The sequence below is a fragment of the Gymnoscopelus braueri genome (assembly GCF_963280865.1).
Source record: "Gymnoscopelus braueri genome assembly, chromosome: 1".
Taxonomy (NCBI): domain Eukaryota; kingdom Metazoa; phylum Chordata; class Actinopteri; order Myctophiformes; family Myctophidae; genus Gymnoscopelus; species Gymnoscopelus braueri.
In genome coordinates, this window is record NC_137603.1 from 37,520,414 (window position 1) to 37,537,068 (window position 16,655).

Genomic DNA, 16,655 nt, shown 5'->3' on the forward strand with positions numbered 1-16,655 from the left:
CTATATTATATTCTGGGATAGCTTGAACTGAATGATACAGTACTATCTTGATACTCTTGGTTGGCCAAAAGTTGAGCTGCAACTAACTTTTGCATACCAGAAAACAAGCTTGTGGTCAACATCTGTTTGTTTCTCTGGTTGTAAAAGAAAAAAACATCCAGTGACTGATTCACTCAGCTAATGGTGATGTGTACACACTACAGTTATTATTATTAATATAGAGTAACCAATTATTTGTACCACATTTACCCTCCACACATTTTTGTGTTGCCACTGTCAAATACTGGCTCTGCATGGCCAATATGTGTTCATAAAAGTGCGGCCCTGCTGGGTATAACCCACTGCCATGAACTCACCAACTGAATGGCTATCATTAGGACAGTCTTGAGTGAGAAGGTTCTGTCACAAAGGTCAAAGAGGTCCTCTAAGCTGGGGCCCAGCAGCTCCAGAACCATGGCATTGTACTTCCCACAAGGCCCAAAGTAGAAAACCTGTGGCAGGCCTTCAGCTGAAACAAAAGGAGTAATAAGTAATAATACATGACACAATCATAGCATCGCTGATAATACTCAGTCCATGAGCAAACGGTTTAATTGGTTAATTTCCTTTGTGTTCTTTTCCATGTGCATCACGGCCAACATTGTTACAAGCTTGGATTGTTAACTGTAAATTGAGTCACAGCTAATATTCTAAGCTTTAATGGTAAGATATTCTTTCAGCTGCACATGGCAATGTGTCTGATGAAAACCTGTGGGCAGCAAGAGACTGTTTATTATTCTTGCCTCCCATGAATGATGAAATTGACCTGGAGCCCAACTCAGTCACAGCCAGATCTGAAACTAGACAGGAGGAGTATCACATGGTTTGTTATGGGAGGGTAGAGATCAGATCCTGCTGCTAGTTACACATTAACCAGAAACTAAAATGCACCGACTGTTAAAACTGCTCCATGAATTGTCATGGTGTGCCTGGGAGAGAGAGCTTTGAAGTTAAGACCTAGTATATTACATTGGATAGCAAAAGGTCTGTGCTGATTAGGCTAATGGCCCAAGGAGAATTAACCTACATAAGTTATGGATAAGAAAAGAAGCATGAGTGGCCTGCCTATGTGAAGGGTTGTGCAAGCAACAGTATGCACAACAGTATAAGTGTAGGCAATCCATAATTTGGATCAGCATGTCTGTCATTCAGTTTTGGAGGGTGTCCAACATCAGACTGACACACAACATTTTCTGCAGGCGGTGTCCAATTCTAGTACTGGGCAGCTGTCCTGATGACAAGCTCTTCAGTCCAGACAAAGCATTATTCTTAAAAAGACAAAACTAACTACAAAGATGTGATTTTCTTAGTTTTGGGATACCCAAAATATATTCATATCACATGTGAAATGAGATTTTTCAGAACTGTAGTTCCAAAGTATAGTTAGTTTTTGATGTTTACTGAATACCATTGGAAACACAGTTAGGTATGACTAAATGATTACCACAGAAAAGTTATGTTATCCCCAGGAAACATTGAAATGTCCAATTTTCTTTTTTTTCACCCATGATTAACACTGTGGGCAAAAATCAATAATCAGCCAATTTAATCAAGTAAGAAATATTGTTGCTCAAAGCAGCTCATAATCCGAGCGACAATGGTCTACTGGCAGACTTGGTCTTTAAGACCGATACAATAATGATGAGTATTTTACTCATCCTAACCTTTAGAATATTGTGAGCAAATATTCCTGAGGCACATCACAGATGGGCTTTAACACGTTTACAGTGAGAGAAGTGGCACTACAGCCATTTAGCTAGCATTTGGCCACGTCAACATCATGCTGGGTTCCATCCTGTGTTTTAGGAGCCAATTATCCTATTCTGTGGGTTGCCAATTGTACCATAGGAATGATACCTTGAGGCATCTGGAGATTGAGGAAAGGGAATAAAGTAGAGCCCGATATAATCGGACAAGCGGTCATTATTTGACTTTTTGACGACATCAGCATTTTTTTGCAAATAAATTATATTAGAATTTTCTCTGCATGCAAGGGCGTACGATTTTCTTATATAGATGCATCCCAAGATATTTCATTTTATTTTATAATTCTTCAGAATATTTATTTATCCCACCCTATCTTTCTCTAAAGTACTAGTGGTTATTTGTTAGCCTATAATTTCTATACTGATGGTTATTTGTTAGCCTATAATTTCTATACTGATGTATGTCCAGTTTAAGACAATACAACTATGGGCTAAGACAATAGCAGGCCTAGTGTCTCTGTTGGCCGTCTTTCTCCCAGTTTTTATTCATCACAAACCCTGTGGACCGAGAAGTGAAAACGTTAAACATCAACGACCCACATTGATAGGTTAAACCAATATTTTGTCCAGTGATGCCTTGGGCACCCAATAGAAGACTGTTCTTTCCTTGTTTCTCTAGAGCCAAATTCTGCTATGGTGCGCGTCTTTGGGGATTTTTTTTTATTGCTTGAGATGCTGGTAGTGGCCAGAGACAAGGTGTAGTCTTTCAGGGTTAAGCCAGGCAGACTTTTCATGGCTCACTAATTTCCTCTCGCTATAAATGCTGTACTGTACCATTGTAGATCCTGAAAAATAAATCCTGAGCAGTCTTGGCCTCTGCTCTGTGCAGAAATGCCACACTTGTGGTGATTCTAGTAAGTCAAAGCTACAGATCACATTTAGAAAAACATATTGTCATATCAGATTCATGTGGTGGGGGGGAGGGGGCTCATAACACTCATAATCATAAATATATTGTATATTGACACCTGGGTTGAGCACATTCATCCATGAATGCACTGATGCAGCACAGACATCCTTTATCTGACAACCACACTGGCTGACATAGGCTGATGGCATATTAGCACACAGCTAAGATGAAATGGGGTCACGTTATCCCATCTGGAGTAGAGGACAGAGGCAGGTTAGTGCTAAGAGAGGCAGCCTCACTCTAAATATTTAATGAGTTTCCGCACAGTTGGCCTTTTCCAACCCTTGCAAAACCGTAGACATTATGTTCTTTGTCTGGCTATAATAGAGGCACCTTGAGTTCCACAGAGCTTGCCAAGGAACATGCCTAGCAAAACTTCCATTTTATTTATAAAAGTGCTACTGAGCAATCAGGGTGTATCAATATAACATTTTGACTTGGGTGTTTTGACTACAATGAGATTAGTCAACTGTCTTAGGCTCTTTGTAATTGTTTATCATAGTTTCTGATGACCACCACCAGAAGTGAAGAGAAGCCAGAAGAGCATATTTTCAAACCTGGACCCAGAATAATGCATTAAAGCCCCATTTATATAATGTATTCATCATTTTATGTTACTTGTAAACCGTAATGTTAAACAGTTTTTTGTTTTCAAATACAAAAATGACATGCTATGTTCCTTACATGTGAGGGCTCCTACATTTTCGCTGGTGCACATAACCTCATGAGTTGGGAGCACTAGTACTAAAAAAGGTAAATTTTGAGCCCTGCTTGTCAAACTAATTCTGACCATGACTGTGTCTCTGGCAATAATAAAAAGGAGGATGACAAACAAGAGGTAGAAGTGAAAGTGAAAAGAGAGTAGGGCAGAGAGTATCTAATATCATCTCAGGAATATAACCAGGATCGGATCAATTTTGAGTTTTAACCCATTCAAACCGGGAACGCATCTTCTGTCATTTTAGATTTCTTTGGTTTATCAAAAAAAAAAAGAAGAAATCGAGAAAATGTATTTTATATATTTTTTTATAGTGAACATTTATACAATATTTTGTTCCAGGGACCTCCAGAAGCAAAGATTTGAGTCGAAAGATTTGCACAAATGTTCGAGATTTTTTCAAAAATAGCAGATCTACAAGCTCATAGCGTGGCACTCGGTGCAACGCTATGAGCTTGTATACTGTATCTGCTATTTTTGAATAGCCCAAAGTATAAAATAATGGTTATAGCTAAAATCTAAAATGACACAGATGCGTTCCCGATATTAATGGGTTAAAGACACACCGAAATCCTCATCATGCTTGTAGAGCGTGTAGAGAGAGACAGGAGACCGAGGACAGAGAGGAGTATAGTTCACGTGGAGAATACAGTGTGCGCACAAATTGGCTGAGCTGTCAGGCACCCATATTACTCCTATTTTAGGATTACTTATAATAACCCATTCAATTCAGGGAACGCACAGCTGTGTCATTTTAGATTTTTAGCTATAACCATTATTTTATACTTTGGGCAATTCAAAAATAGCAGATCTAAAACCTCATAACACGGCACCGAGTGCCACGCTTCAATCTACAAGCTCATAGTAGATTTTTAATAGCCAAAGAAATTGGGAAAATGACACAGATGCGTTCCCGGTTTTAATGGGTTAAGGCACTTCATGGCCTGGCCCTGAGTTATTAACCCTTTACAAGCCTGTGCGCAGCCTGAGCTCCTCAGGCAGGAACCTGCTGGTTGCTCCTAAGTCGAGGCTGAAGACATTGTGTCTCTGGAACGACCTGCCCGAGGTCATATAAGGACTTAGAAGGAGCCCATCAGATTGTGGGATAAGACATAATGTGACTGGATAAGACATGACAAACCTGCATTATGCACGAGTTCTATCACAATTCTGATGGCTGTAATAAGGTTAACGCTTCCTGCATCTCCCTGTTAGATATCAATAGTGAAGTCTTTTCAGGGCAACAGGAAGGAAGGTAGCAGTCAGCTTCTGGTAATGGTGTTTCCACATGAATTTGCAAAGTCACCTTTGAAAGATATTTGTCTACAAACACTGACTCCCGGAGATTAAAATGGATTTTATTGAGGGTCAATGACTGTAACCGCAAAGGCGTAATCACTTGTTGTGGAAATTAGACAATCTTTTTGACTCATCTACATTAACTGTAAAAATCAGTCCTGTAGTAATCTCTCAAGAACAGATACAGAGCTACGCTACTGAATCTGTCGAGAGCCCCGTTCAGAACGTGTGCGCGTTAGCTTACAAGTGGGCGTGCCTTCAGATCAGGAAGCAGGCCGCGCTTTACCCAATCAAATGTAGTGGGCGGGATTTACTGTCTGTGCCCTCCCTTCCCACTGAAAACAAACCGAAACTCATTTAACAATAGCGTCCTTGGAGCAGACAAAAGCCACGGAAAGATATTCACATTTTAACTTGCTCTTTCATCATAGAAACAAGTGGGCTTATAACCAAAACTTTCCATGCTCTCTGGGAGAAGTGGTGTTATTGTTCCGTGTAGAAATATTGTTAGTGGGAATGAAAACATAAGCGCACCACCGGAAGTGGAGCGCTGAGGGCAGACCAAAACCCCGGTTTCCTTGCGCACGGGTGCTCCATTCAGCTTGTCCCAGAGCCAAGTGAAAGAGTAAAAAACAGCAGAGGGCACTGTTTTTCATTTTTATTTGGCGATGGGTTCCCAGATTGGTCATGTAGTAACACAAAAACGAATGGACTGAATAATAGTTGGTAATCTTGCCAATGACCTTACCTGTACTTCCCAAGGTTTTGTAAAACCGGTACTCCAAATGTAACTGTGGCGCCCTCGATTTCACTGGTTCCTACATGACATAAGAACCAAAATGAAGAGTTATCAAATGCGTCTACTGACCAGAAGCACAGCAATTTCTACTACAAAAAGTTGTCTGTGGGTGGGCCTTGTCTGTGGAGGACACGCACATATACACATTCAGCATACCTGACGTTGTTTTTTTTTAACCGCTCTATTAATACATTATTTTGGGAGCATTAAGGTGGTGTGCGGACCTTCTCTTTCTTTACAGGACACACACATATACCCATATGGACTGGACACATGGTCAATGCAATGACCCCTGCAATGATGTGCTGGCGCCGCGTTATAAGCCCAAATATGGACAATGGACATGCCCACTTTCCCAGTGTCAGTGCAAATTGACACATCACATGCCCATATATGGAGATCCCTCTACAATAACCTTTTGTGTCCGGGTAGCTCAGACGGTAGATCTCTTGCCTGGTCATGGGTTCGATCCCAGGCACTGCCAACTCAGCGTATGAGTAGCACGGCTTGTGTGGCAAATCATGGTAAGAAAGTACTGGGAACTAATGGTAGGTGTAGCGCTCCACCTCAGCAATCCATCTCCCAGGGGTCTAGCGCATTGTAGCGGAGATAGACTCCACGTTCTCGCCTGATACCGACCATAACCCTGTCCGACCTACTCACTTACAATGAGTGTGTGTGGTCAGGTTTTGCACATCATTTTGCACATCATTAAACAGCTTGGTTGAACACTCAATTCTGATTGGTCAATCATGGCATTCAGCGGTCTGTTATTTCTTGAAAAGACCGCTGTTATGAATAACTGACCGTTGTATGGATGGAGAGTGCGGACCTGAATGAATGAATATGGATGGAGAGTGCGGACCTGAATGAATGAATGAATTGAATCAATCAATCAATCAGCGATGCTTGGTTTGGGCCATATTCAACATGGCAGCCATGTAAACAAACCTAGATGTCATTTTAACACATTAACTGCCAAGACCGTAGTCCTACGGGCCGTTAAATCCAACTGTTAAGCGCCGAGACCGTAGCCCTACGGGCTGCGGTCTTTTCGCGCATGCGCGGTCCGGGTGCACTTTCGGATTTTTTTTGATCCACTTCCGTTTCCGGTTTGATGACAGGAAATAGAATTATTTGGGATCCGGTTTTGACGAGCACGCCCGCTCCCATTCTACAGACGAAACTGAAACTCAATTCTCTTCCTGTAGTTTTTTCTCCTCGCATTTCACTGTTTAACGTAATCCGCTCTAACTCAAACATGGATGCCCCGTTTGACACGTGGTTTTCACTGGGAGATACAGGGAGATCGCGCGGATGTAAACAGACCGTGTAGCGCTCAATCTTAAGGATTTTAACAAGATCTATGGCGACATGAAAAAAACAAAAAAACAACAAAAACACCTTGGCACTGGTGAGTACATTATGAGATTAGCCCTTGGCAGTGGATGTGTTAAAGCTAAACAGTACACTAAAGAATAAATAATAATAATAATAATAATAAACAAAATATATATATTTCTTCAAAACATTTTAGGTGAGCAATAGGCAATGAAGTACCAGAATATTGATTCATATATTTGACACACTTCCTACCGGAGTTTCGCGAGCCTCACCTGGCATAATCTAATAATAATGACCATTTTCTTAATCTTTACCATAAGTAATTTAATCATTTTAAAATCAACAAAATAATTTTGTTTTCTTTATTAAGTAGCTGTGTAATAAATAAACTATTTTTATTTACATTTATATTTTTCATTCTTTGTAAAAAAAAGATCTGTCTCCATTCAGATACCTAACCTCCACCGTTGACCTGGGGAGGGTGTAGAAGACCAGTGGTTCCCAAACTGTTTAGCTCGAGGCCCAATAGAGAAATTTGTTGTCTCCCCGGGACCCAAACTAGTGAAAATAGCAGATCTACAAGCTCACAACACGTAGCATCGCAACGTGTTGTGAGCTTGTAGATCTTCTTAAAAAGGTATTTTTTTCTAATTAATGGAGTTAGAAAAATATATGGAATTCTCTTGAAAAAGGTTTGCATTTGTGTTTAACTTAGGACAAATTGTAATTTTTGGGGGAGTTTTTGGGGGAATATTTTTGAAAATCTTTTGCCATAATAATGAAAAACAAAATGTAGGAAAAAGGTCGAGGGGTATTTACTCGCGTACAAATGTGTCCGTGTACCCACAAATGGGTCCTGACCCACTGTTTGGGAAACAGTGGTGTGTAGACAATCGCATGCCTCCTCTGTCTGCTGAACAAACGCCCAGACGAACCAGTAGGCATCGTTAGTGCAGCAACAAAGAACACAATCCCCTGCCGGCTTCGCATGTGCAAACAAGGCCAATCGTGTTCGTTGGGGTGCCCGGCCAAGCTGGACGGACGCACCATGGAGGTATCAAACGCCAGTCTCTCCACGGTGGTGTGAGAGTACTTTAGCCCTGTGCCAGGACACGCAATCTTGACACTAACATTGGACATTCACACAGTTGCATGGTAACAAAAATCTATTATCATTAACTGTGACAAATGTCATGTCAAATACCCATTAATGCATTAATGAGTGTAAACAATGTTTCGCTAAATATTGTAATATGCATTTATATTGTATGTTTACAATCATGTCTATTTTGAATAACAGGCTCTACCTGTCAAAGCAAGGGCAAAAAAGGTTTGACTTACCAGTTTAATAGCTACGTACTCATTGGTGTAGAGATTTTTACCTGGAAAAAGAAACAATTATTTAAAAATAATAATGTTGTGATGATCACTTTTTGCAAATTACCAGTAAAAACTGAAAGATAGTCATTTTTACCGATCATAATTGTAGAAGAATCCTGCAAAAATAAGTACCATCTCATAATTGGTATTATTAAAGTAAACAAACTTCCTAAGTGACCAACAGTAGAAACCATTATCGTCAAATTATGGTTTAATAGTGTTGAGACATACATACATACAAACATGTGCATGATGGCACTTTAGTGTCCATGCACAGGACTACAGGGATGGGGTGGGGTGACAAGACGTTGTGGAAGTGTGTATGGGACAAAAGGAGTAAATATAGCGGTACTTCCATCCTGTGAGCTTAGGTCAGATTCACAATAGGCTCAGTCTATTAAGGAAATCCTGCCAATAGCTATTTGCATTTCCAAACTCAATCGGCATTAAAAAAAGAATTGAATATATTTTACTTCTCCATGGACGGCTACGATGTTAATTGGCCAAATTCTCAAATAGGTTGAACTTCCTAAAGATGACAAGTGTGCAGAGTCTCTGTGAAGGGTTTTGATTGACAAATATAAGACAATGTTCTGTAAAAAGGTCAATTCATAATATTGAGCTTACTTAGTCTTCCAATCTCTGTATAGAGCAATTTGGCTTGACTTTTGCAGTTTGGAAATATGTGGCATTTAAGGTGAATTAACAAGGAAAGACAGCGAAGATACCAGCACGGTAGAAACATTATGAGAAAAGATTATGAAGGGATAATAAACATGAAGCCATCATAGATTCTAAGATGTAGTGAAAGTGCTGGAATGTCAGCACAGCAGCACTTGGCAACGTCGTACCAACCAATGATCAAATTATCGGCATGCTAGACTAGTGCGAGTACCCTAACCCATTTCCTACATACAGTACAGAGCGCCTAGTCGCCTACTGTCAGCTCACAAGGCACATACCGAGTGTACTAGCAAATGTACAGTGAAAGCAATGTTCAACTGTGGTTAGAAAAAAAAAAAGTCACACCACAACTATTATCTGCACTCGCACAAATGCTTCCAATTATATTTCAAGGTCACACAGATTACATTTTGGGAGCAATTTCGAGCCATGCCATAATGACCCATTTATACATTTTTTGCTCAGTCTCTGTGATTAGAAAAAAAAACACCAATGCATAACCGTATCTGCTTACCAAGTTTCAGCTCGCCAAAATTGCCACAGCCAATCTTCTTGCCCACACGAAAGTTTGGTCCCACCATGAGGACCCCGGAGGACGCAGAGGAGCCCGACGGCCGTGACGAGTGTCCACTGCGACTTCCTTGTGAAACCTTGGTACTTCTGGCTGGCCGATCAGCATATTTGTCTCGTTGTTGATCCATTGTACAAGTTGGTGGGCTCCAGAGGAGATCCAGAAAAATGCCCCCGTGCTGGGCCTACTACAGGCCTAGTCACTGGCAGTGCAGCGATGGCACAGTGACTTTCATGGGTCAGGGTGGCTTTCCTTCTCTCACTCCACCCAGGGAATTCTAAGAGTTGTACAGGATAGCTTCTGGCCTCAACATTTGGCAGGCACAAGAGGGCATAGGCAGAATACCTGCAATGAGAAAGATGCAAATAAATCACAATAAAAGCACAGGCACATTCACGGGGAAGTGCAAACATTTTGTGAACTTGTTTTTAAACTAAATGCTTCACAAGATCAAGATGTACGATTCCACCTTTACTTCAAAACAGGAACATTCAAACTTCACTTGGATAAGATGAATCACAACATTTAGCAGTATGATTTCCAAATATCCATGGGCAGTATGATTTATTTTATCGTTGTTTACAGATAGGTGATACAAAAAGCAAGGGCATTGCTAGGTTTAAAAGATAGCACTCAAAATCAAAATTAAGTCATCATAAAACACCCACTAACCAGTTTGGATTTTGAGATAAAGCTAGGCTGTCATGAAAAGAAAGATTTGTGCACCACTACATTAACTGGGCATTTTTTAACACACTAAAATGAACATTTAAAATGTGTTTAGCACCCTTTATATAAATTAAGGAACTGACCATTTTCAGCCACAGAGGCATTAGCAGCCACAGAGGCAAGTTGTTTTTATTTTAAACTTTGTTTTTTGGTTTTTCTGCACATTAATAACAAATTCAGTCATATTCGGTTCATGATATGTGCCATAGGGGGAAATGGAAAAACGTACAGGCCTTCACATTGAAGGAACCACAACAGAGGGAAAGAAAAAACAAAACAAAAAACAAAACGACAACAAAGCAACAGGGGAAACAATAAAACAATCCATCACGAAACAGAGGCAAGTTATACCACAGAGGCAATACTAGATTTGAACCACCTACAACCATAAGGTTGATAGCAGAGTATTATATAAACTGTTACATAAACATACATCACAGCTTAAACTGAGAGACACTAGTTTGATTTCACCAAATACAGTATGCAAGAGAATTGTCCATAGCTTGATCTTCCTTATGCTGACATTAACAATAACTATGCAAATGTTAAGGATGTAATCACATAAAATCAAGTGTGTTGGATGTCATTATGCAAGTGTTTAAATATAAAAATCAACCAATGTTTGTCAACATGGTTTATGTAAGTTAGGCAAATTGCACTCTGCTGAATTGTAAGTTCAATCAAAGCAGTTTCTATTAAAGGCTTTCATTTTGCAAAAATAAACTGCTAAGCGTGCTGATGTGGTGGTCAACTGTTCAGCCCCAACAAAGTGGTGCATAGTAACACCGAACTTCAGCAGGCTGACAGTGACACCAAACAACATGTCAACACCAACACTAACTAGGTTAGTTCTATTAATTGTTCAACTTTAACCACATACATCCTATATATACACACTCCTCAAAGAAAAGTTTGGAAACGTAACTTTGGTCGATTATTTCTCCCCTTCAATAATACCAATTGGTATTTCGCTCTCGTTTTGAGCGACCTGCCAGCAGGTGTGTGCCAGCAGGTGTTTCCGTAATTCCCTCCAAATCTCTTTGCCGATCTACAAGCTAACGTGTCGCATTGCAACCCGTTGTGAGCTTGTAGATTGTCTATTTTCACTAGCATTAGCCCCAGAATAGGGACACTAGGGTTCAAGTGGTTAAGGGTTAAATCTAATTGCATGATAATGATCCAAAAAAGTATGGGAGGGCTGCTTCTGTTATAACATATGTATGTGTGGGCCTCCTGATGACTCATGCTCAGTTTCACAGCATCTGAAATACACATTTAGTTTGCTCTCAAGGGCAATTGTACAGTGTTGCTTTGCAAGTACATAAAATCCAGGAGAAGCAATCATGAGGACTACAAAACACAGATTTTACAACTCAGAAAGAAGACCATTGGGATTGGCAACAATTCCTGTTGTGCAAATAATTATCATATCTAGGCTAATCAAATCAATTGTGAAATGTTCAAGATTAATTATGGCTCTGTCAAAGAAAACATTTGTTTTCAATGCTTTGAATTAAGTTTTGGTTTCCCCACCAAGGCAACCATGAATTCTTCATGTGTGCAAAAATCTCGCCAGAGGAATGTTCAATACATAGCACTACAACTACAATTATTTTGTCAATAATATGGCAATAAAGTTTCCTTACACTAACTGATGAATCGCAGCTGTTGAAAGGGCGCACTGAGATGAAGTAAACAATATTTGGTGAGAAACATAAGTCAAACATTCTACTGTAGCTACTGCACAGCTATCAGTTGGGCCAGGCATTTTGAAGAGGAAGGAGGTGGTAGAGGAGGAAGGAGAAAGACAGCAAGAGGAGGACAACAAAGGAGAAATGGGGGAGGGTCAATGAGCAGAACTGTCTGGATCAAAATGATCATTAGACAGTATATTGAAGTCATGTGTCATGGACTCATTTACACAGCACAATGCCTGAGTGGGTAGATATTTATTCTGCATCACGTGGGTTTTGAACTCGCAACAATTGCCACCAATGGCTAGGCCTGACGCAATTTCCGGTGTTATACCTTTTAACATTTTGGTTGAGTAATCAAATTAAGTTTCAATTCCAATAGGAAATCCAATTTCTACTGAGGCCATTTCCCAGAAGTTGAACTCACATAAATGAAGCAGAGATTAACCTTCAGAGGAAAGATCACCCTGGGAGGGGGCCTGCTGATATGTATGGACCCCCACTGTGCCAGTGGCAGCAAGCAGCTGCCTTACCCCAGCGTCTGTTCTTATCGGTTGTAGTTAGAGGAAATTTCTCCTACTTCATTATTTTGGTTGGTACTTACAGACCAGCATGTAGGACACACCACAATCAAGGATGGAAAACGAAATGACAAAGGGCGATAGTCTTTGGGTTGAATGTTGAATGTTAATTACTCAATTTCGAGGACTTAAGATGACATAAAAGTTCTATACAGTATGTACAAAGGTAGAGTATTTTTCTCAATAATAATCTGCACTCACTGTCTGGAAGAAACTACTAGATACATGTGTACTACCTTTTCCTGTGCTTTTTGCATTAAAATGGAATTTGCCCAAGTCGGGGCATGTAAACAATGTTTGTTTGGGCTCATCTGGCAGCATTACACTCCAAACCGAATTCCTGAATAAACATGAAAAATATCTTTAACCGACTTGCCAGTCTGCCACTCCCTTAAAAGCACTGTTCAGGTGAAAGCCAACTCTAATAGTCATGATTCATGCAATTTGCAATGTCACATTAAACTCTGTCCTCCATAAGTCCAGCTTCAGGTTCAAATTCCAACTTCTAAAGCCATTTTATACTGCTTTCCGTTTAATTACATTGGCTTTCAGTGAAAAACATTAAGGGATGTAGGCAGGGTGCAGTGGTGCACTGGGAAAATATTGTATTTGTGTTTAACATAGTTGTTGGCAAGGTAACGTTAAATTACAACTTTCAGAATACATGATGGCTCCTAATTGAAGAGAGAGCTGGGCTAACAACCCCCACATCACTTATATCATGTGGGGTATCATGTGGGGTTATTGCAGGCCAGCTAGATCATGCCTGCCTTGTTTTATTACATTTGCTTTACAACTAGCGTATGAAAATGTACAAGACAATGGTATAGATGTTAAAGGAGGAGTTCACCCAAAAAATTACTTATTTTCTATCAATTGCACACCCTAAGAAGCCTTGAATCCATGGATTCTTTTTAGTTTTTGTCGCATTCTTAAGCTAATAATTTGATTCCCGTCTCCTACCGGCTAATGTATCCGGTAGGAGACACAAAGTAGATTATTTGTGTCTCCTACCGGAAATACACACGGTCATCAAATTATTGTCTTAGGAATGCCACAAAAACAAAAATAAATCCATGAAATCAAGGCTTCATGGGGTGTGTAATTGATAGAAAATACGTAATTTTTTGGGTGAACTCCTCCTTTAAAGACGGGCATTAGCCTAGTCCATAATATGCAAGTGGTAGGTTCTGAGTTGCCATGTGTATGCCATTATAGACAGGCCATACAGGGATAATGATTAGGTCAGTGGGTTTGAAATACCAAAGGAACAGTCAAAAACTCCCCTGTATGCTTTAATTGCATATCTATCCAAAATAGCCTCTAGTATAATAGTAGTATCATTCGTTTGACTTGTGGACTTGTAGATATGCTGCTATTTTCCTTATTTTTAATTTGTGGCATAAAAGTACTAAAATAAAGTACATTTAAAATTGTCACTTGTAATGGCATACACAAAATGAGGACACCAGTTTGAATAAGGGTATAGCACATGCCTCTCTATTGGGATGTGAGTGCACACAAATTAAAAAAGATAATGCAAAACTTTTTGCAATAAGTGTGGTTGTCTGTCGTCACAAAATCCCAAGGCACATCTGGACTTGTCTCACCAGAGGTGCCTCAGCAACCACTGGACTAGGTTACCTAAATCAGTGGTTCTCAAACTTTTCAGGCCGTGACCCCCAAAAAAAACATATTTGAACAGGGAACCCCCCCACCCTGATAAGCACTTTGTAGGAGTTTTATATTATTTGACCAGTTTTTATGGAATAGTTTGTTTATTAATTATGATGCAGTAATGGTCTTAAATTTATTTTAGGTATTAAAAAGGTCTTAAAAGTCCTTAAATTGTCACTTCACTGTCATCTGGGGACACCGATCTACAACTGTGAGCTTGTAGATCTGCTATTTTAGTATCTTTATTTTTGGTACTTTAAGTATATTTTGATGCCAATACGTTTGTACTTTTAATCAAGTAACATTTTGAATACAGGCCTTTTACTTGGTAACAGAGTATTTTTATATAGTGGTATTGCTATCTGAGTGCCACTGTGCTTAGGCTTGTTTACACATTTACACAGCAGGTCGCCACAAAAACAGCTTTTGCTCATAACTGCAGTGTTTAACTCTTAACTACCGCTAGCTTTGAATATGTTTGCATATAAAGATACCAAGGATGAGTCACTGACGTCACAGACAACCGGAAGTGTGTCTTGTCTGTAGTCCTTTAGTCGCGCGAACGGTTAGACCCTTTTGTCACTCGATAAAAAAAAGAGACGTATTTTAAAAAATAAAATACGTCATGCTTTTTATTGTTTTAGCTAAGCGGTCACGCGACGAGGCCAACGTTTTAACGCCACAACGGCACGGTTAAAGGGCCTCATGAATCTGAAGCAGTGTTGCCAGGTTTTGTGAGAGAAACAAGCAAACAGGTCTATGAAAACAAGCCCAAAAGAAGCGACTATGGCTACAAGTCACGAACGCTTTCAACATCGGCTATTTGAAAATAGCCAATCTACAAGCTGTTGTGAGCTTGTAGATCTGCTATATTAAAAACTAAATCTTGTCCCTGGCATAAAATATTTTCAGATGAGGGTCCGCAGACAAATACATATTAATTTGGGGGTCCTTGATCTGAAAATGTTTGAGAACCATTGGTTAAAACAACATTAGACAGCAAGCCCAAAATAAGCAACGACAACAAGCCCAAAAAACCACAACCACCAATTTTTACAAGCAACTTAACAGAAAAAGAAGCCCAAAGTCGCTTACAATAAGCCGACATGGCAACCCTGATCTGAAGCACTTCCTCTACATGACGCTGATTGATTTATACTTTGCTGCGCGACCCAAAAAATACCCGATTTACAAGCTCCCAAAGCGTTGCGGCCGTGACGCGCCATGAGCTTGTAGATTGGCTATTTTTTCCGGTCAAGCTGTATAAAGTATAAACACAGGGGGATCAGATCTGACATCACTAACGCCTCATTGGTATCTTTATTCCAGGGCAGGGGTCTTCAAGGTTTTTCAGGCCAAGGACCCCTTAGCTGAGAGGTAACAGAATAGGTGGGCACTAGGGACAACTGGGCACCTCAATGTAAAATGGCTATTTTGTCCAAAATGTAAAATATATATATATATATATATTGAAAAATGAAAAATGGTCTTAAGTAAAGTAAAGTATACATGATTAGAACATGCTTAAACATTCGACAATTAAGGTCTAATATATCTACGATTGCTACAAAACCTGTATATCCAGTCATTTTGGGGCACAAACAAGTTGAAGGATACAATTAAGTCTGATAATGATGTACCGTGCATGTTCACATCATGTATACTTTACAAGACCATCAAATATTTATATATTTTTTTTAATTTTGGACAAAATAGACAATTTTACATCGAGGTGCCCAGATGTCCCTAGTGCCCACCTATCCTGTATCCATCTGAGAGAGATATGAAGCAGGGACACCCACTATAAAATTGTGTAGCAAATTAAACTTTTTTATAGACTTGTTTGACAACACTATCATTCATTGTGTAGTGTTGTGTTGGATTCATGTTAGTGTGTATTTTCAGACAGTTAACCGCTTAAAACCCCCCCCCCCCCCCCAAAAAACATATTTGCTGAAAATAGCTCACAAGCTTGTAGATCTGCTTTTCGGCTAATGTTCTCCTCAGAATAGGGATACTGGGGTTCAAGTGGTTAACGTAAAACATTTAAAAAAAGTTCCCATCACACAAAGATTTGGGGCCCCCCCTCAGCAACACTAAGGACCCATAAGGGTCCCGGACCCCCTGTTGAAGACCCCTGTTCTAAGGCTTCAGAACAAGGAAATTAGCCTGCTAGCAGCAGTGGCTACCAACCACTGAAGGCTCTCAAACAAACACAGCACTAGCCTCACCTTCACTCTGATATGATGATGAGTCCAGACGATCATCAACCACTCTATAACCGTGTTAGTCCTACAACACGGAGGTCGTTCAGAGTTATTATTATCATAGAGGGCGTCTCTGTTCACTCTGTGTTGTTTTCTGTGTTCACACTGAGAGTGAAGTGTCTTCTCTTTCCTTCCATTCTTTTCTTGTTCATCATCTACCTTGTCGCTCGTGAAAGATTCACACAAAATACACCCGG

The 16,655-nt window shown here is 39.9% G+C and overlaps 1 protein-coding gene across 4 annotated transcripts in view; it reads right to left on the minus strand.

Annotated features, from left to right (window-relative positions):
* The window catches only part of csnk1g1 (casein kinase 1, gamma 1), a 33,493-nt gene extending 16,871 nt beyond the window's left edge, over positions 1-16,622 (minus strand). For all 4 annotated transcript variants that reach the window (XM_080438640.1, XM_080438639.1, XM_080438638.1 and 1 more), the window contains exons 1-5: positions 16,423-16,622; positions 9,454-9,855; positions 8,217-8,257; positions 5,481-5,550; positions 357-508 (exon numbers count right to left, since the gene is read on the minus strand). In XM_080438640.1, coding sequence (XP_080294766.1) covers positions 357-508; positions 5,481-5,550; positions 8,217-8,257; positions 9,454-9,640 — 450 coding nt within the window. In that variant the 5' untranslated portion in view covers positions 9,641-9,855; positions 16,423-16,622. The remainder of the gene's footprint in view (positions 1-356; positions 509-5,480; positions 5,551-8,216; positions 8,258-9,453; positions 9,856-16,422) is intronic.
* Positions 16,623-16,655: the final 33 nt, after the last annotated feature.